This window comes from Podarcis vaucheri (genome assembly GCF_965113315.1).
Source record: "Podarcis vaucheri genome assembly, chromosome: Z".
Lineage (NCBI taxonomy): Eukaryota > Metazoa > Chordata > Lepidosauria > Squamata > Lacertidae > Podarcis > Podarcis vaucheri.
Window position 1 is genome coordinate 33,619,207 of NC_138758.1, and position 21,385 is coordinate 33,640,591.

General features: G+C 49.2%; 1 protein-coding gene across 2 annotated transcripts in view; it reads right to left on the bottom strand.

Moving 5' to 3' along the window:
• The window catches only part of NOTCH1 (notch receptor 1), a 97,024-nt gene that overhangs the window by 47,927 nt on the left and 27,712 nt on the right, over nt 1–21,385 (bottom strand). For both annotated transcript variants that reach the window (XM_082208682.1, XM_082208683.1), the window contains 7 exons: nt 11,337–11,599; nt 10,878–11,216; nt 7,153–7,275; nt 6,048–6,281; nt 5,737–5,892; nt 4,583–4,768; nt 3,104–3,217 (listed from right to left, as the gene is read on the bottom strand). In XM_082208682.1, coding sequence (XP_082064808.1) covers nt 3,104–3,217; nt 4,583–4,768; nt 5,737–5,892; nt 6,048–6,281; nt 7,153–7,275; nt 10,878–11,216; nt 11,337–11,599 — 1,415 coding nt within the window. The remainder of the gene's footprint in view (nt 1–3,103; nt 3,218–4,582; nt 4,769–5,736; nt 5,893–6,047; nt 6,282–7,152; nt 7,276–10,877; nt 11,217–11,336; nt 11,600–21,385) is intronic.

Genomic DNA, 21,385 nt, shown 5'->3' on the forward strand with positions numbered 1-21,385 from the left:
AAAGCATGTCATGGGGGCCTGGCTGCCCCCTTTTTTCAGTTGCCCCACTTGGCACAGTGCCCAGGTGCGAAAGCGACAGCCAACTCTCTCTGACTCCAGCACCTTCTTAGTTACACATTTTGTTTCTGGGAAGTTTGCAGCACCGAAGCAGTAGAAATCTGCTCCACTTCACTGCAGAAAGCCAATATGACTTCTCTCTCCCACCCCCGGCACCCTCTGGCCACCATACATTTTAAGTACTGTGATGCCACTTTAAAAAGCCATGGCTTTCCCCCAAGGAATCCTGGGAACTATAGTTTGTTCAGGAGGTTGAGTTGTTAGGCAACCTCCCATATTCCCCTTACAGAGCTACAATTCCTAGAGCAGTTTAACCATCAATGCCTCTTCAAAGGGAACTCAGGGAACTGTAACTCCATGAAGGGAATAGAGAGGTTTCCTAGGAACTTACAGCACCCTGAACCAACAGCAGCTCCCAGGTTTCTTTTGGGGAAGCCATGACTCCTCAAAGTGGAATCATAGTGCTATATGGTGTGAATGTGGAGCACACACTCACTCTCTCTCTCTCTCTCACACACACACACACACGGACCCCTAAACTATCCCTACAAGCAGGGTAAGAAAAAAGAGCTTGAAAATGTGGGTTTTTCACACACCCTTCCATACACACAGAAATTCTTCCAACTAGACGCTGAAGGGGAGGGGGACCTTCAAATCCTCTTCTTGATAGTAAATTGTGGCTTGTTGTGGCAACTATTCCACGTCAACACTTGGGGTGCCAGCCTTCTGTACCCTGGGGCTCTGCTTTCCCTCCATTCAGCCCCCAAATCAAGTTTTTCAGGGCCTTCGCTCTCCATTGCCATGGAGACGGCTGCCTAGGGTTCTGAATGGGCGCTGGACTGGCTCTCCCTGAGAACATCTTATTTACATCTACAGAGGAGGAGGTGGTGGAGGAGGAGGAGGAGGAGGAGGAGGAAAGCCCGGCCTCTCGACTTCAAAAAGCCCCCAAAGCCCCATTTCATGGATTATCTAGCCCTCTCCCCCATTCTCTCGTCCTGTGGACTGCAAGACCTCATTTAAATCCATCCAGCCTTCCTCTCATTCTGCCTCTCCCAGCTTCCCAGTGCTCCCCCTCACCAACTTATTCCCCAGCTAGGGGGGCCTTTATAAGTGCAAATCTTGTTCCTGCCATTATTTAAATTGATCCTCAGTCTCTCGCTCCCTCGCTTTCATTCTGTCTCCCAGATGAAGGAGGAAGTAGACCTTGGCTTGAAGGTCTCTTTATGCTGAGAGGAGAGGTGTATGCATTTGCTGTTCTGAGTTGCACAAAAAGGGGGGGTGTCAGAATGGGGCAAAACAACCCCCAAAGTAGCAGCCCCTTCTAATCAACAGGGTAGAACCCCTAACCCCCACCCTCAGCATCTTAACTCTGCAAAAGTGGCACAGAGGCTCATTGTGCAGCTGGTGTGGCATAATTTTGGCTGTGTTTACATGACAGTCTATTCCATAGGTAGGCAAACTAAGGCCCAGGGGTCGGATCTGGCCCAATTGCCTTCTAAATCCGGCCTGCAGATGGTCCAGGAATCAGCGTGTTTTTACATGAGTAGAATATGTGCTTTTATTTAAAATGCATCTCTGGGTTATTTTGTGGGGCATAGGAATTTGTTCATTTTTTTCCTTCAAAATATAGTCCAGCCCCCCACAAGGTCTGAGGGACAGTGGACTGGCCCCCTGCTGAAAAAGTCTGCTGACCCCTGGTCTATTCCATTTTCCCGACATTTCCCCAACTGCTAGATTCCATGTTATATTTGAGCTTTCACACGATGTAAATCCACTTCCAGGAATATAGAGAAGGCTGTAATCCCAGCACAGTTTATCCCATTTTCCTGAAGTTTCCCTAACTGTTGATTCCTGCATTATATATGAGCTTTAACATGGCGAAGAAGCCACCTCTAAAAATCTAGTGGAATGTAGAGCAAGTTTTAACATGTATCTCTGTTATTTGCTTCCAGAAGAAACGTCTGTTTGCAAATAACACAGAAATGAGAGTGAAACCTCCGCTGCATTCTGCTAGATCTCTGGTTTTCATCTCATGCAAAAGTTCAAATATAACACAGAGGAAACGTCATGAAGGCGAAATAAACTACCGAGTGAATGCAGCCTCTAAAAAGGTAACAGGATCCACAGAGGTCATTGGTTTTTTCCTGTGGTCACAACTACTTACCCTAAATTATATTTGCTGTTAGGAATCTTGTAATGACAAAGCAATTTTACACACACACAAACAAACACACAAAATGATAAACTCAGTTTCTCCATAGGGCAGGCACTGAGCAGAGAACGGAACCAGTCCTGTCTGCCTGATTATGAGTGTGCCTGGGTGATTCCCAAGCTTCCCAGTGCACACTCCTCTCATCCACACATGATGTGCACACCAGGGCCCTGAGCATAATAGCACTTCCTTGCTAGCCACCCCCCAGCAACTGGCATTTAAAGACACAACACCTCTGATGCGGGGGGGGGGGGCTCTTTCTGTCCTGAACACAGTGCAAATTCTGTCTGTGCAAGGCAGATTTCTATTTAAACCTGCCCTTTATTTAGAATCATGAGGACTAGTAACCTTACTTCCCTTTTTAGGGGGAAAAGCCACCAGTGGCATGGAGCTTCTGCTTCGCATGCAAAAGGTTCAAAACCCCAGGGTTCAGCCCCTGGTGGCTTCTTTAGGTAAGTTTAGGAGATACCCCCTGCCTGAAAGGTAAACTGGACCTCTGGACCCAGAGGTTTCCTTTACTTACCAAGGCTAACAGCAGTGGCAGGCACCCCCCCACACTCCTTCAAAGACAGGGCAACCCACTTCTCAACACCACATTCCTCCACCTCAAATGCAGGCATGGAGCCCCTTGGAACTGCCAGAATTAAGAGACATCAGAGGAGAAGCATCCAATTTCCCCCGAGCTGCCCACCTTGAGCGTATTTCAAACCTGCCGGCGAGGTTTGCCTCTGGGTGGTGGATTAACTGCAGCTCCGTTCTCACTACAAAGGCTTTGCACTGAAGGCGGAGAGATCGATGCCCCTCCACCCCCACCCCATCCCGCTCCAGTAGTACCTCTGGGGCACTCGCAGGCAAACTCATTGATCTTGTCCACACAGTTCCCGTTGTGCAGGCAGGGGCTGCTGGCGCACTCGTCCGTGTTGATCTCGCAGTAGATGCCCTCGTAGCCTGAAAGGAGTTTCCCAACAAGGAAAGAAAAGGTAAGCCTAAAGGAGCTCCCCTGATGCATGATGAGAGGACAGCACACCTATAGCAGAAAAAGGTCCGTGCCTCAAAGAGCCAGCAGGAAATGGCTCAAGCCCACCTTTGGCAAGGCCAGCTCCTCTTTTGGCTTTATGGCAGAGGAGAGACTCCTGGCTCTATCTAAGCCACTTTCTCCTGCAGTTTGGTGGCAGCAAAATGTTGTAGTGCATCAACACATACCAGGACTGCTCTTGTTCAGGATGTGATGCGTGTGTGTGTACCTAAGTGAGGCTCTCCCACCCCCTTCCTTGACCAGCTGCAACACAACAGCCCTGCAGTGTTGCCAATGGGTTTTACTCTATGGTAATTGCTGCCACCTTCCATCCTCCCACTTACTCCTGCAGCCCAGAAAGGAGGGGATCTGGGGTGCACCAAGGCAATTATTTTAGAAAAGCTCTGAGCCTGTGCATCCAGGCTAGGGTCAAAGCAGCTTGCTTGTTTCCCTGGCAGACCCTCTTAAACTTCCTAAAACCCAGGCATTCCAAGACCAAAGCACCCTGTGTTTTAGGAGGCAGCTCTCTTACAAGTTACTCAAGAGTGTAAAGGCAGCCCACACACACCGAGTCTCTCCCAGATCTCAGAAGAGCATACTGATCTGTTTCATGGGGTTCCCACCTGCCCCTCTTCCTAAGATCAGAAGGAAATGTCCTTTCTCTATGGTCCCACCCTAGAGGGAGGCACAGCTTATGGCAACAAGAGACAGGGCCTTTTCAGTAGCTGCACCAACCCTATGGCTTTACTTCATTGGTAGGAGAAGTCCAGGTGTGGCAAACATCGAAGCAGAATATGCCCAGATGCCACCTCTCTCCTAGGCATAAGGCTTCACACAGTGCAGGCACAAACTGATACACAAATAGGTTGTACCAGAGGCTGTCAATGTGGTGACCTGCAGCTGCTGCTGGACCACCAGCTCCCAGCATCATTCACAAGCACTGGCTATGCTGAGTCAGGTTTGATGCAGTGGTTAAGAGTGTCGACTAGGACCTGGGAGAGATCGGGGTTAAAATCCCCCACCCCCCAACTTGGCCACAAAGCTTTCCAGACAGGAACTTGGGAGCCAGTCACCGCCTCTTAGCTTAAGCCTAACCTCACAGGGTTGTTGAATTAAATGAGGAGCAGAGGAAGAACCATGCATGCCACCTTGAACTCCTTCGGGGCGGGTGTGTGTGTGTGTGTGTGTGTGTGTGTGTGTGTGTAAGTGAATAATAGAGGGAGCTGGGAGTTCAACAACACCTAGAGGGCACACTGCTGGGGATACCTCCTGGGTGGTACGTAGAACTGGGCACTCACCTGGCATGCAAATGCAGTGAAAGACCCCAATCTGGTCCAGGCAGGTGGCATCGTTCTGGCAGGGGTTTGAGGAGCACTCATTCACATCAATCTCACAGCGGGGGCCAGAGTAGCCTTGCTGGCACTGGCATTCGAAGGAGCCCTCTGTGTTGAGGCACTTCCCCGCATGCTCACAGGGGTTGGCACCTGTTGGGTTCAGAACCATTAAAAATACATAATCAGCATTCTATATTAGCATTACTGGTCTTCCGAGTTTGTGCTGAACTGTGTTCATTCTTTACTACTCCTATGTTCGCCTTTGTTTTATCTACAGGCTGTCGTGAATTTTTCAATACAAGAAATATTGTTTGTTCATTTGTAACACGGTTGTTGTTGTGAGATGCTCTGAGCTTGGCACTGCCGTTGTGCTCCCCCCCCCCTTCCAGAAAGCAGCAAACAAATATTAAATCAAATCCAAATTGAACACACACACAAAAAAACACAGTGGAGAGAAGCAGTAGCTCCCAAAGGAAGCAACAGAGCATGACTGGGGATGGTGGCCATGGATCGGGACCTCTCAGCCTGTACCTTTCTGGCTCCTGGCCTTGTCCTTCCCCAAACTCTCTGTTTGCATATAGTCTCCTGAGCTGGGTTTCAGGATCCCACTGTACTCCTTGAGTATTTCTTATGATGACCTGCTCTAGCTAGCTCCCTATTCTGGGGGGTCCAAATGTTGCTAAATAATGCAGAGGGTTAACTCTGGGCAGATTCAATGTCCTTCCATATCCCAAGTGCTGTGGGACAGCAGGTATGCTGGCTCCCCTCTTTCTTTCAAGGTATTATGCCCCTGTTAACTATCAGGAGCTGGAATCCACAAAACAATGTATATCTGTTCTGCAATTACTAAACAGGTGTTCAGCCGGATTTCCAGCATTGCAGGGGGTTGGGCTAGATGACCCTGAGGATCCCTTCAAACTCTACGATTCTAACTCGAGATTACAGTTGTTGTTATTTTGCATTTAGATATCTGCTATGTTCTGAAGTCCTTGTGTGAGGCATGCTTTTTTATTTCCTGTGTGCTGACTGTATTACATTGGGTTTCAGGCTAGAACAGACTATGCAGGTCCCTTTCCACTGGTATTTCTCCCCGCCAGGTCCTCCCTGTGCCCACTTACCAAGCGAGCATTCATCCACATCCTGGTTGCAGGCAGGCCCCATGTAGCCAGAGGGGCATGTGCAGATGGCCTTCCCAGTGACTGGGTTCGTGTCGCAGTTGGACCCGTCATTGCAGGGATTGCTGATGCAAGCATCGTTGAGGTGGCACAGCAGACCTGCAAGGAAATGGGCACAGGTGCTTAGAAAAGAATGCTTGCAGGAGGGTCTCTCTCAAAAGTGCCATGGCCACCCACCCCAAAGTGGCACCCTGGTTTTGTGTACCAACAGGGGAGAGAGCTGGGACCTTCCGTTCAGCTCCCTCGATCCGCACCTGTCCGTCCATGCGGGCACTCGCAGTAGAAAGAGGCCACACGATCGTGGCAGGTGGCTCCCACGAAGCAGGCAGCATTGGCGCAGTCGTCAATGTTCTCGCTGCAGTCCTCGCCTGTCCAGCCGTTGACACAGACGCAGTTGTAGCTGCCATGGGTATTGTGGCACGTGCCCCCGTTCTGGCAAGCATTGGGGATCAGTTGGCACTCGTCCACGTCCTCTGCACAGTACTGGCCTGGAAGAGGTTCACAGAATCATAAAATTGGAAGAGTTGGAAGGGGCCCAAGGGGTGGTCATCTAGTCCAGCCCCTGCAACGCAGGAATCGCAGTGGGGCGGAGTAAAGAGATGAGTTGGACATCATCGTTGCCCTCATTGTCAAAATACAGCAAATTTATTTAACTTATATAACGCAAGGTCATCAGTAACAATCGTGATAATTGTAAGAGTGGGTTGTTTACTGCTAAGTCCTATGCAGAGCTGACCTACTAAAATTTGGGTGACCTGAGCGAGTCAAATTCACCCATTTCAATAGGCTTACTTTGAGGAGGTGTAATGTGGGATAAGCCCCAGTCACATTATTAATGGTAGCAAGAGCAACACCAATAATAGTTGTAGCTAAGGCTAATAAAATGACAATAACAACACTAAATACAGTGGTACCTCGGGATGCGAACGGGATCAGTTAGGAGCCTCGTTCGCATCCCGAATGGAATGTAAGATGCGTCTGCGTGTCACGTTTTGCCGCTTCTGAGCATGCACGTGACATCATTTTGAGCATCTGCGCATGCGCGAGTGGCGAAACCTGGAAGTAATGCGCTTCGTTACTTCCGGGTTGTTGTGGAGCGCAACTCGAACGCGCTCAACCTGAAGCACATTCAACTTGAGATACGACTGTATTGCGTATTTCATAATGCATAACTTTCAACATAAATCTGTAGAGGTCTGCAAGTGCATTAAAACATTGGCATCTTAGGTGCGCCCTATGAACAGAGAATGGAGGGTGCAGCTGAGCCAGTCTTCAAAACCTAACCATGACCCTCCCTGGAGCCAAACCCTCGCCTATTCCCTAGTCCCCCACCCAAAGATATTAGCCTTCATTCCCTACCTGTCCATTCAGGGGGGCACTGACAGTTGTAGGTGTTCACCCCATCCACGCAGGTCCCTCCATTCTTGCAGTTGTTCCCTGGGCAGTCATTGAGATTTTCCTCACAGTTCTGACCAGCAAAACCTGCCAGGTGTTTGAAGGTAGGGAAAGAAAAAGGGGAAAGGAAGAAAACGTGTGTCAGACCTGGTTTTTAGCCCCCTCTGACAATGGGGGAGAAACAGCAGGCTGTTACTTAGTGGCAGAGGATGCAAAATTGCTCAGCTTGCTGGAAAACCTCAAGAGATGCTGTCAATCTGACTTGACGTGAAATGCCATCCAGTCTCAGAAAATATGGGTGCCCCATTAAAAAAAATAATACTGGAAAATTACCTTATATATTGGATTTGGAGCCTCCATGCCTGCTTAAGAACTTAAGAAGAGCCTGCTGGATCAGGCCAAAGAGGGCCCAACATAGCATAGACAGTCACCAGCCAGGTGCCTCTTCTGGGAAACCCTCAAGCAGAGCACAACAGCAACCCTGCCCTCCTGAACATTCCAGCAACAGCTATTCAGAAGCATTTATTGCTTCCAAATATGGAGGCAGAGCATTGCCAGCGTGCCTAGTAAACTCTCCTCTATGAATTTGTCTAAACCTATTTTAAAGCCATCCAAGTTGGCCATCGCTTCTCCTTGTGGGGGGTGAGTTCCACAGTCGTAACTATGTGCTGCATGAAGAAGTCCATTCTAAAAGAACACAAGCTTGCTTGTTTCTTCTCTTGGAGGGCAGGGGGCTTGAACCTTGCTGGTTCAAATACAGCACACGGTGAACTGGGTGCCACCCCTCGCTCTCCAGACATGTTGTGACCCCACTAATGGGACTCCTCCTTTTTCTCTCTCAGCAGGAGCTCTTGATTCCTATGGGAGGAAGGTAGCTGTAATTCAACAACAACCTGGAGGGCCAAAGGCTCAGCTCACATTTGTTCTTGGAGCATCACCATTTGTTTTGTTTTTTTCCAGAAACTTAACTGCTGCACCCTGGAGGAACCAACACGCCTGAATTTGCATAAGACTATGTTTACGTTCACTTTTACTGTGAAGCCAGAGTAGTGAGCCCCCGGGTACAAGACTTTGCAGAAAAGCTGTGTGAGTATCTGGCCACAGCAACCTGTTTCTACCTAAGCTCCCAAGAGAGGAGCTGTATAATAATTGTGGGGAGAGAATGCAATATGAAGTGTGTGGGAGATTCCAGTGCAGGAGGCTCCATCGCCTGGTGTCCTTCCATTCAGCACAGCAGGAAAACAGGGCCCAGAAAGGAAGGAACTGCACTGCAATTGGGGGTGGGGGTAGAGAATGGGACTGGTGCCACACAGACTCCGCCAACCACAGGGTTTTATAGCGGAAGGGCCCTGCCCGCTTCACCTCCTTTTAGCTCCCTGTGCCGTCCATGATGTAACCTGCTTTTCTCTTCCTGCTCCTGCCGCTCTCTCTCTCTCCCGCCCCCCATGCGCAAGGAAGTCCTCCTAGCATCCTGACACTTGCAGCCCGAAACATTTCTGCAACAGGAACCTAAGAAGAGCCCTGCTGTGGCTGGGTCTGGCCAATGGTGCACCTTGCCCAGACTTCTGTTCTCCCTGTGGCCAACCAGATACCCCCGAAGGGAAGAACACAAGAAGGACTCAGGCACAAGAGCAGCAGCAGCGCTCTCCCCCACTTGTGATTTCCCAGCCGGCTGGCATTTGGATGCATACTCTGCCTCCTCCCAAGAAACCAGCTCCATCAAAGTCTGAAGGCTTTAACGTGACACAGCAATGGACCCAGAGACTTGCTCGTTTCCACACAGAAAGGATCTCCCACCCTCAAAAATAGAAGAGGAGGAGGAGGGAAAAGGCAGGATCTTGTTTGATCAAGGAACCCTCCTTCTCTGCTCTTCATTGACACAGATTTCTCCAGCTGCCACCCTGTGTCCTCAACTCAGGGTGAAAGCAATATACTTGAGAGTATACAGTGAAGGAGCTGGAGAAGCAGGTTCTGCAAAAAGATACATACACACACACACACACACACACACACACACACCTAGAAGTGAAGCAACAGCTGTTTTGACTGCGGGCTGCAAGGTTTTTGTGTGTGTGTGTGTTTTTTAGAAAACTCCTACTTCCTATATGTACAATAGAAGCTGCCTTTTAATGAGTAACTACAAATGGCCCATTCTGCCCAGGACCTTCCTACACTGGCTGATAGTGGCAGTCTAGGTTTTCACGTGGAGAGCCTCTTGGACATGCTGGGGGTTGGATTTGGGGCCTTCTGCACAAAAAAAGCAGCCCTCCTCCTAAAAATAAAGTTAAGATTCTGAATAAAACAGGAACGTCAGACCAAAAAGCCATCTAGCTCCATACTGTCTACACAGATGGCAGTGGCACTCCAAAGCTTCAAGAGGAGTCTTTCCCCGCCCTTGCCTGGAGATGCCAATGGGGATTGAACCTGGGACCTTCTGCATGCAAAGCAGGTATTCTACCACTGAGCTACAGCTCAGAGAAGTTATTCTTGTCATGAAGATGCCGTGATTGGAGGAAAAATAATGTCCCCTGCCTGAAATCCTGGAGAGTCACTGCTGCTGCTGCCAGTCAGAATGGGCAATATGGAGCTAGATGGACCAGTGTCTGACTCGCCACAAAGCTGTTAAATTGCTGCCTCTCTGGCTGCTGTTGAGAGGCACAGAAAGAGGACTGGGTGTTTAAAAAAAAGAAATGCAAAGAAAAGGCAGCAGGTCAGACAAAAAGAAGAAAAAAAAGAAAAATTAGTCATTTGTGAATGCTAAAAAAGTAGGGCAGCTAAGATAAGAGGAAGCCTGATTCGTTCTTCTTTGTTACTTTTTGAACTTGTGCCTCTCCAAACTGATTAATCTTTCAAAGAAGCCCAATTGACCAATCTAAGGATCAGGCAGCAAAGACACTTCGCAACTCCTTTTGAGCCTGTCCCAAGCAATTAATCAGCTGGAGAGGCACCAATGCTTTCAAACTCAAAGCAGCACATTAACAACAGCAGCAGCAGCAGCAGCAGCAGCAACAGCAGCAACAGCAACAGCAGCAATAGGGGTCTTAGATAAAGTTAGCAGGCAGTTGGGATGGAAAAAACAACAACAGGGGAAGAGGGCTTTGTTTTTGAAGAGCCCGGCAGCAGCACACTCCTGTTGCGATAACTGACCCCTCTCTGCCCCTCCTGGGTACACGGAAGGATTTGATTGCTGCCTGGGAAACGGACTGCACTGATACTGAGCAGCACTTTGGGTGGGGAGGAAACCTATCTAAGGGACCTCTAGCTGCAGATGTCAAGCCTGGGTGCCACAGGACAGGACCACTAGTAGCCAGGCTGCTAGTGGGTAGCTTGCTGGAAGAGGCAAAGAAGCCCCTCTTTGCTCTGTGTCCAGGTGGTTTGCATGGGGCATAAAGAGCTGCCGTATAGCAGTTGGGCAATTGGAATATTCTAGCTTTATATCTCAGCACTGAGCTGCTTCCTGTATTTCCATTTAATTCAGCGCTTTGGTTCAGAACTCTTGAGGACTAGAAACTCCTCTCCACAAACATCCTGGTGAAGGGCTGGAGCTCAGTGGGAGCCCCATTCTCTGGCTCAGCAGAAGGCAGCTTCCTATGTACCCACCCCCACCAAGGGCTCGGGGCCACTAGAAGCCAAGGAGGAAAGGCAGCTTCAAGCAGCCAGCAAGAACCGGGCAGTGCCCCCATCCATACCTGGCAGGCAGGTGCACTCGTAGGTGGTGTCTCCGGTCTGCCGGCAGGTGCCTCCGTTCTGGCAGGGCGAGGGGTTGCAGGGGACGTAAAGGTGCTCGCAGTTCTGTCCTGTGTAGGCCTGCCTGCAGTGGCACTGGTAGGAGCCCACCTCGTTGACGCAGGTGCCGCCGTTCTTGCAGATGGCAGGGGAGCGGCTGCACTCGTTGGTGTCCTCCTTGCATGTGGCCCCATGGAAGCCCGACGGGCACTTGCACACATAGGTCGATTCAAAGGGCACACACTGCCCACTGTTGGCACAAGGGTTGGAGGCACAAGGGTCTGCCTGCTGGCATGTTTTGCCTAGGGAAGGGGCGAACACAGAACACAAGCTTCCTTTAGAAAAACATTCTGCAGCCCAACTGAGTTGGGACTGATAATAACCTGGGATTGCTGGTGCTCAAAGACTTGCTGCCCGCTTACCTGACCATCCTGGAGGGCAGCGGCACTTGTATTCCGTCAGCGTGACAAGGTCGCAGCTCCCTCCATTGTGGCAAGGGCTGCTGAGGCATGCGTTCTCCTCAGGAGTAAGGCACAGCTTGTCAGTGTAGCCTAGGTGGCAGGCACAGGTATACTCGGCCACATTGCCACGGACGATGGGCTGGCAGGTGCCCGCATTCTTGCAGGGGTAGCTGAGACACGGGTTCTGCAGGTGACACCGGCTGCCCACATGAGAGCTGGGGCACCTAGGGTGAGGAAGAAGGGGACACATCAAGACTAAGGAGGGTGGTGGCATGGCAGCATTTACCCAAAACAGCAAACCTCAATGGTTACATTGCACCTCCATTGCCTCTGAATGCCAACTACAAGAGAGGAGACTACAGTTGCACCCAGAACACATCAGTGTTTAAAATTCCCAAGGCGCATTTTGCTACTGGCGCAGGTCCAATTGCAACTATGTGAAGATTTCTGGGTGCAAGGTTGGCAACCACAATTTAAAAACCTTTGCCTTAGGCCATAGTTAATACCATTTCCGCTGTGTTGTGTTTCTCCTTGTATACTGGGACAAAGGAATTATTGTAGAGCAAGCTATAGTCAAGCAATGTAGCTGAGATCATAGAATTGTAGTGTTGGAAGGGACCCCAAGAGACATCTAGTCCAACTCTCTGACAAGTAAGGCACTCTATTGTAGTGACCACAAACTAGGTTTAAGGTGACCATTGGCGCCTAACTTATATATCTAACACTGCTTCCCATTGGGGCATCTGGTTAGCCAACGTGAAGGTCTACCATAAGAGGTCTACCATAAGAGCAGAACCTCCATCCCCAGGGGCAGTCTAGCTCTGAATACCAGTTGTTGAGAATCACAAGTGGGGTGAGTTGCTGTGCACTCAGGTCTTGCCTGTGAGCTTCCCACAATAGGCATTTGGACACCCATTGTGAGGACAGGGTGCTGGGGGGCCCCTTTGGCCATATCCAGGATCTAGCAATGGATACTCAACTGGTAGTAGGAGGTCTTCCAGGAGACTTTTCCCAACATGTTTCAGGTACCTCAGCAATCCATACAATGCTCAGGGCAACTGGTTGGTGGACCTGCATCAGCCCCTCCCAGCATTCTGCATGAATGGGAAGGGGTTGCGCCCCCAAACTATCACCTCCTGCAGCCCATGTCTGCAATTGACCCCTGCCACCTGAAAAAAATGCCCTCTCATTTCCAGGACAGGACAGGTAACCTGTATATTCCGCAGGGCCACAACAGGCTTTTTGTTACCTCTTGTCACACATTTGTGGGTTTCTCTTGAATTTATAGCCCATCCCATTCAAAAGGTTCTAGGTGGGAAGCAACACATTTAAAAACAGCTGAATAAACTGTTACTGGGGACACAAGAAGAAGAAAGAAGGAGGGCAGGGCCTCAAGGCTGTAAATTCTTAACAGCCCTGCCAGATTGCATTAAAAGCCCCCTGCTTCTCGTCTCCCACAGTGGCTAGACAGATGCTTCTAGGAAGTCCTCAGACAGGGCAGAAACTCAACAGGCGTCTTTGCTTCCCACCGGCCCAGTAACTGAAACTTGGAGGTAGACTGCCTTGGAATGTGGAGGTTCCACTGAGCTGTCATAGCTCATAGCTGTGAATAAATGTGTCCCCCTCCTTGAATTTTGTCCAGCCCCCTTTTAACAACTAGTGGCCTTTATGTCCTGCGGAAAGCAGCCATCTCACAATTTGCACTTGCCCCCAGACTTGCTGCAAATCAATTTCACTGAATGACTCCTGGGTTCTGATGTTATGACAAGAGACAGGGCTCACTGCACAAGATAAAGGCAGGCTTCCCACAGAAGTGAAACTCAATCCCCTGGGTTTTTAAATCACAAACTACCCTCAGCTCCTGCAAAGACCTGAGCTGGAGAATCACAAGCAATCAATCAACTGTCCAAGCCTTCCACAGCCCATGGGAACCCTTTTTTCACATGCACCTTAGGCACCACTTTCACACCCTGGCCACACACTCCCACCCCCCCAATGCCCACGAACCACCTGCCCCAACTCCTCCCAGAGCCACCGAGGGAGCTATAAATCTCCCAGCCTTCAAAGAGGCAGCTCCAAAGATCAAAGAGCCATCCCTGAGAAATCACACCCTTTTTTGCTGCTGGACTAGATGGGCCATTGTCCTGATCCAGCAGGCCGTTCTTATGTTCTTATGCGATGGAAGTCAAAGAGCGAGGGGCCCACTCTGCGCTTGTCAACAGGTGAAGCAGCACCCTTACTAATGCCCCCACTCCTACTGGGTGCACAACCCTCGAGGCAACTGCTTCGCTGCTGCCTTCAACTATAAGCTCCCTTCTAAAAGTTGTTACCTACAGCTAAAAAGGCAGGAAACAAGGCCCCCCCAATGCAACATATGCCAGATTATCTCAGTGTGAAAGCGCTTCCATTTTTATTTTCTCTCTTTCTTTCAAAAAAATAGAGACATCCTAGCAGCAAACACACCCATCCATCAAGTGGTCACTGGCAGAGCCATCTGTTACCAGAAGCCAAAAGGGCCAGCTCATTAATAAAAGAGAGAGACCCTAAACAAAACAAGGCAGCGTGTGACACAAACACATATGGGCCGGAGAAAGAGGCGGATTTGCAGATGTGAGTATTCCATGGAAAGGATGCTCTGAGATTCCAGAAAGCTACAATCATTATTTTAAACCAGGAGAAAGTCTTTCAGCAGCAAAATCCTGTGCAACTCGAATCTTTCTTGCGGCCCCAAGTTTCAGTGCTTTGGGGAAAGGAAGGTATTTTAAGGATAGCCTAGCAAAAAGGTGGCAGTTTCTTTTCCTGCAGACGGCTGCAGTGGTGATGTGGGGTGGAATTCTGGAGAGTCGAAAACAGCCCTGCAATATAACCATTGCAGCATTATCCCTGGTGTGGGTGGGAGGATGGAGAAACACTCCAGAGCCCCCATCTCTAACGTGGGCATTACATCATGTGCAAAAAACAAGATTTATTTTAAGTTCCAAATGTTTTTTTAAAAAGAGCACCCAGTCTGTGTGCAAGCACCTTCTCAAGTACCAACCACCTCGGACCCTGCAATTGTCTAGCGAGGGCTTGTTGGGAGCTGCTTAGTTGGTGCTGACCTGTGACAGGGCCTTTTCAGCGATGGCTCCCCAGCTGCAGAATGCCCGCCCTAGTGGGGTGCAGCTGTCTCCATCATTATAAGCTTTTCAGGAGGAGGAAATTGAAAACATTCCTGCTTACCCCAGCCATTAGGAGGCGGAAGACAGCTGCTCCAGGAAGCCTCATGCTAATAGGATGGAAGAATGTTTTTTAACTGAAGTTGTTTTTAGAATGCTTTTGCTTTGGTTTTAAATGGTTTATCTGTTTGCCACCCTGGGCTCGTTGGAGAGGAAGGACAGGGTATAAATTGAATTAAACAACCACCATCACCACCAGTATGAGGCCTCTCCAAGCAATTCAAGTGATTGGTTTGGTCTGAATGGGGCAATTTAATATTCCTGCCTCTGGCCTGAAACACTTAAAAGTGGACTACACTGCTGGGCTGTACTGAGCAACTCTCAGTACAGCATTCCTACCTGCAATGCTGGCATAACAGAACTACACTACAGGGCTGTTATAGACAGCTCTCTTGCCCCAAGAGAGCAATGGACAACATGGCAGGAACACTGTGGGCTCCTCTCTCAGCTTTAGCCTAACACCCCACAACTTAAGAAGATGGAGGGGAGGGTCAGGCCTCTCAGGACTGTTGTGAGGATAAAATAGGGGGGAAGAGACCCACGTACACCAGCTTGAGCCCCTTGAAGGGAAGAAGGTGGGATAAAAATGCAATAAAAAGATAATAAATAAATCCACCGGATTCAGGACATAGAAGCCAATTCTGGTTCAGAGGCTGAACTTGGCCCTTTGCAAGTGGAACTCTGCCTGTATGGTAGGGAGAAAACAGAGAAAAGGTGTCCTGTGTACCATAATTCCCCTCTTTTTTCCCCGCAAGGCTGGTTACATGAACAACCCAAAGAGTTCAAAGGCGGCAAATGAAGGTCCATCCTGTGCCACAGATGCCCGAACAAAGGGCCAGGAGACAGGTGGGTTTGTGCTAGCCAGGTGTTGACAGGGGCTGTCTTGGGAATATCCCTTTGATTACAATGATGGCGATTATTATTAAGAAGCGCCCTGTGTCTGGATTCTGGAAAGAGAGAGGGAGGGAAAGTTCCCTCCTCTCTCTCTCTCTCTCTCCTTCTCCTCACCGTTCTCAACTCCCTGCACCCCCCATCTAACTTTGCTACAACTCTGCCATCCTGCACAAAGAGGACTGCAGCTGGCTTCAGCCCCAGCCTGCTCTTGCATTCATGGAGAATAAGCAGCACTTTACACAGGGGGATGGGATGTAGCAAAACTGCCACAACATGGAAGGGCAGCCTTTTGAGGCACAGCCCATTCTCCTAGGGCAGCTGCAGGGTGAGTGCCAAGAACTTTCCCCGCTGCCACCCACAGATCACCGCGTGGGGGGCTGGAGGCATTTCAGGCAAAACTGGTACCCGCCAATTTAGCCCCACAGCCAGTGTGGTCTATGGCCAGGAGTGATGATTTGGAGCCATCGTCCTGCAACATCTGGAGGGCAAGAGATGCCCCCACCCGCTAAAACCTCCTCTACCCACCCAGAACCATGCTGGCCATTTGCAACTTAAGACTGCTCAAGGCTCCACAGGATTAACCCCTTGCAGCATCTCCAGGGAGGGCTGGGAAAGTCTCCTGCCTGAAAAGACCCCTGAGAGATACTGCTGCCGGTCAGCGTTGGAAGGACTGAGCTGAAATAACGATGGTTTGACTTGACGCAAGCGCAGCTCCCTCTGTGTACTTGCACTGTTCAAAACTGCTCGGCTTTGGGTGGTCCACATTCAACACTTTGAAGACCTGGGAGGCCAAAATGTGTCCAGATGATATCAATAAAAAAACCCCCGGGGGGCAGCAAAAACACCAAGTGGGAGACCAAGGCAGGAAGTAGGTCAGCAGAACCAGCTGATCCAGAGGGAGCAAGGAAACCAAACCCCCCAAATGTCCTTCATGCAAATGGAGAGAGCAAAGGAAGGAGGCAGCCAGCAGCCACCCCTTCCTCCTCCAGCTCCACAAACTCCCAAGCTCCCATTGTTTGGGGTCCTTGTGTTTGTGAGAATCCGAGGACATTTCAAGTTAATGAGATGGCATGAGCCAGGCCCAGTGAAAAGTGGGCATAACAGAAAGAGAAGGAGGAGGGGAAGAAGGGGAGGGGGAAGGAAAAAAGGAAAGCAGGGCATCTGCTGGGCAGACAAAAGGGTGCCAGGAGCAGGTGCACATGTTAATTAGAGGGTCAGAGCAGCTGCTCTCCCGCTCGCCAGCCAATGTGCTGTTCCAGAGGACCGAATGCTGCAGGGAAGGGGGAACTGCAGGGGGCTGGGCGCGCGCGCGCACACACACACACACACACACACACACACACACGGCTCTGTTAGGGAATTCAGCTGCTCAGGGGAAAGGCGCCAACGAGATGGAGGCACAGGGCAGCAATGGAGGCATCCCGAGGATGGCGGCTGCAGGGCTGCTACTGCATGTGTGGCTACCAGCGGCTGCACCCTCTGGCACTTCCTGCGGTGGCTCCCTCTCTTCCATCTTGTAAGCTCAGATTGGAGAAGCAAATCACCCCAAGTGCATGGCGCTGGCATTAAAGAGTGTGTGAAGTGGGAGAGGTTTGTGAGTTGTTTAAGGGAAGAAGGAAGTAGCAAACTTCCTTATTTCAGCAGCCCACAGCTGGGTATCTGTCTGCATTGGGGCCAACCAAAAGAAGTCACATAAACAGCTGAAGGTCCCAAGTTCCCCAGAGCTCCTGCTTGAATAAGTTCATGCAGCGCACATCTGAACTATGGAACTCCCTCCTGCAGGAGGCAGTGAAGGGCACCAGCTTGGATGGATTTAAAGAGACTCATGGAGGAGAATAAGGCTAGCAACAACTACTAGCCATGGGGGTTATACTGTGCTCCCATGGTCAGCGGCAACAATGCTTTTGAATAGAAATTGCTGAAGACAACATGAGGGTGAGTGCTCTTGTGCTCAGGCCCTGCTTGCACATTTCTCTGGCATCTGGTTGGCCATCAAGAGGAGAAGGACGCTGGACGAGGTGGACCACAGGCCTGAGCCAACAGGAAGCCTCTTAGGTTTCTCCTCCACTGTTGGAGGCAGTACGCCTCTGAATACCAGTTGCAGCAAACTGCAGGAGGGGAGAGTGTTGCTCTTGTTCTCAGGTCCTGCTTGTGGGCTTCCCATAATAGGCATCTGGTTGGCCCCTGTGAGAACAGGATGCTGGATTACATGGGCTACTGGCCTGATCCAGCAGACAGGCTCTTCTTTTTTATACAAATGCGGGCCGCCTGCTAAAGAAGAGTTCTGGAAGTCTCAAAAGCTTGTCAAATTTCTTGAACAACTTTTTGGCCGATACTATCTTACTGCGGACACTCTCAGGACCGACTCGGTTCCACAGATGTTGTCTGTGCAGCACTATGCCAGTGAGCAGGGCTCACGAATCATGCTGTGCGCCACGTCTGGGAGTAATTTTGCTCTTCTACATTTCCCACGAACTTTACTAGTAAGGAAAATTGCCTCATATTTGTGAGCCACTTGCAGGAAATGCTCTCATGTCTTTACAAATAACAATGAAAAAACCATACTTTGCCTCGGTAATGGACTGGATGAGAGCCAACAGACTGAAACTCAATCCAGATAAGATTGAGGCACTGTTAGTGGGTGGTTCCCTAGACCAGATGGGTGGGAAATCGCCTCCTCTTGATGGGGTTACACTTCCCCAGAAGGAGCAGGTTTGTAGCTTAGGGATACTCCTGGATCCTTTGCTGTTGCTCAAGGCTCAGGTGGCCTCAGTGGCCCAGAGTGCCTTCCATCAGCTTAGGTTGGTGGCCCAGCTACACCCCTATCTGCACAGGGATAGTCTAACTACTGTTATGTATGCGCTGATAACCTCAGGGTTAGATTACACAATGTGTTATACGCAGGGTTACCTCTGAAGATGGTACAGAAACTTCAGCTAGTGCAGAATTCACCAGCCAGGTTGCTCACCGGAGCAAGACGGTTTGAGCATATAATATTACATCAATCCTGGTCCGACAGCACTTGCTAACAATTTGTTTCCGGGCCCAATTCAAAGTGCTGGTTTTGACCTATAAAGCCTTAAAAGGCTCAGGACCGCAATACCTCAAGGACACCTCTTTCCATATGAGCTTACCTGGACCCTGAGATCATCTTCTGAGGCCCTTGTTTGTGTGCTTCCTCCCCGAGAGGTGTGGAGGATGGCAACACGAGAACGGGACTTCTCTGCAGTGGCTCCCCATCTGTGGAAAGCTCCCCCAGGGAAGTTCACCTGGCGCCTTCATTATACACCTTTAGGTACCAGGCAAAAACGATCTTTTTAAACCAGGCCTTTGGTTGATTTGATTGACATCGTATGCCCTTTTAAAATGTGGGGGTTTTTTGGTGTGTGTGGGGGGGGTGTTATTGGGTTGCTGTTTTTATTTTTATTATATATTTTGTGGTTTTATATATTTTGATATTGTTCTGTGAACTGCTCTGAGACCTCCAAGTATAGGGTGGTATATAAATTCAATAAATAATAATAAAAATACAATAATAATACTATAGACATCATTGCAAATCCTTGCAAAATCCATGTAGTTTGGGCTTAACCAAACTATGGATCCAGGGGGCAAAGACTCTATTAGTAACAATAAAAAAAAATACAGTAAACGCTTGCAAAGCCACCCTCTACACTGCGAGTATGACTAGCAACAATTACAATCCAGCAGCTTTAATTTTATGATATGATATTCTCTGATTTATGATGGTTAATAAACTACTTTCCCATCCACACACTTTTTTTTAAATCACTTGTTTCTTCCCCATTTTCTGTATTGGGCTGTCATCAGGTCAAACCATATTTGAATGCTGGTTTTAAATTTGTTTTAATTTATGTGTTTTAATTATTGTTCTTACCTAGTTTATTTTTATTGCTTTGTATTTATTACAATGACACTTCTAAAATGTTGGAAGCTGCCTTGAATGCCAAATAGGGAGAAATGTTAGATATAAATACATTAAACAAAGAAAGAAATAGGACGATAGCTCAGATGGTAGAGAATGAGACTCTTAATCTCTGGGTCATGGGGTTGAGCCCTACACTGGGGAAAAGACTGCTGCACTGCAGCGGGTTGGACTAGATGACCCTTGTGGTCTCTTCCAACTCTACAGTTCTATGATTCTTGGGGGAAATTCCCCTCCCTCATTCCCTACTGGAATGTAATGTGGTTTGGCTTAAAACGAAAACAATTAACACCTGGATCTACTGAATGAGATTTGTGCCTTATAGACATTTAAATTAAAATGCATTGGTTGGGCGGGGTGTGTGTGTGTGTGTGAATCCCTCCACAGACAGGAGGAGGCAAGGCAGTAGCTAGGTCTCTGGGTGGACGAGGCAAGCTTTCAGACACCCTCAAAGGTCAGAGCATGGGTCAGGAAGGTTTATCTTGCCTGGGCCAGATTGGTCCCATAGCGATCCCTCTGTGGGCTGGATCGTGCGTGCGCATGAGCAAGTGCACCCACAATTTTCAGTGTCTGCACATGCACAGACACAATTTCCAGTGCCACAGAAGTGAGTCCCCATGCTGTGCTGCACCAGTTTAGCGCGGCACGCGAGCCGGCAGCTCAGTTCGGGGGCAGGTCGTAGGCCGGTCAAACGACCTCTGCGGGTCGCTTCTGGCCCATGGGCCTTAGGTTGCTGACCCCTGGTCCAGGGTAATAGTTGCTTGACTACATTTGGTTGTCTGACTGAGCATCCCCCAACCTGTGTCCCTGAGATAAAGGCTCTTGCTTATCTGCTGGAGAGGTTGGCTCTTAACCCTCCCGTGAATTCAAGATCTGCTGCAGATAAGCACCAGATAAGCTCATGGCATATCTATCTGCCCTGGTGAAGATCTTCCTTTGGAAACTAAACCGTTGCACTGACCCACCATTCCTAGAGTGTGCATGTGTGTTGTGTGTCTATAAAGACAAGCACAGCTCTCTGTCGCCCCGATGCCTGCAAATAAAAGCTTGGAAACCTGTGTGGGAAGAGGGTGCTTCAATTCTCAGAAGTCCAAACGAGGCTGAAGAAAGCTTTCTGGTGGTATGCAGAGCAGGGAGGCAAACTGTCGCATCCTGTCAAAGCTCTTTGTGGCTCCGGGGCCCTTCCATTACCTCCTATCACATCAGGACATGACATTTAATCTAAGAATGCCACAGCACCCACCCGTCAGCTTCCCGTGTAGGGCTTTGCCAACAAAGTATTTCTTTTAAAAGCACAATCTTAGAACTACCACAACAAAACTAGCCATAAATGCAGGTGCTTAATCTAATCTGTTCACCAAATTTTGGGCTTTTCTTTTGAAAACTGGCTCTGTATGCAGTGAGCTCGTTGTATAATTTCTGCTAACACATCACAGTTTGTAGTGCAGGCTGTAGGCAGCGGTGTTGGGCACTGGAAGAAGAGTTGCCTATTGGCAAAGGAGGCTCTGATTTTTCTGAGCGCAGCAGTGCAATTTGTCAAAAGCATGTGTGTAGGTGCACACATTCATTGATCTGCCTGATAGTCCTTCCAATCGAAAGGAATCACAGAACTGCGGTTGGAAGGGACCCCCAAGGGTCATTTAGTCCAACCCCCTGCAATGCAGGAATCCGAACTAAAGCATCTATGACGGATGGCCATCCAACCTCTGCTTAAAAACCTCCAAAGAAAGAAAGAGGGATAATCCACCACCTTCTGAAGGAAGCTGTTCCACTTATTGTCATAAAGTTCTTCCTGATGTTTAGCTGGAATCTCCTTTCTTGTAACTTTTAGCCATTAGTTTGGGTTCTATCCTCCAGAGCAGGAGAAAACAAGACACACACACACACACACACACACACACACGTACAGTGGTACCTCGCAAGACGAATGCCTCGCAAGACGGAAAACCCGCTAG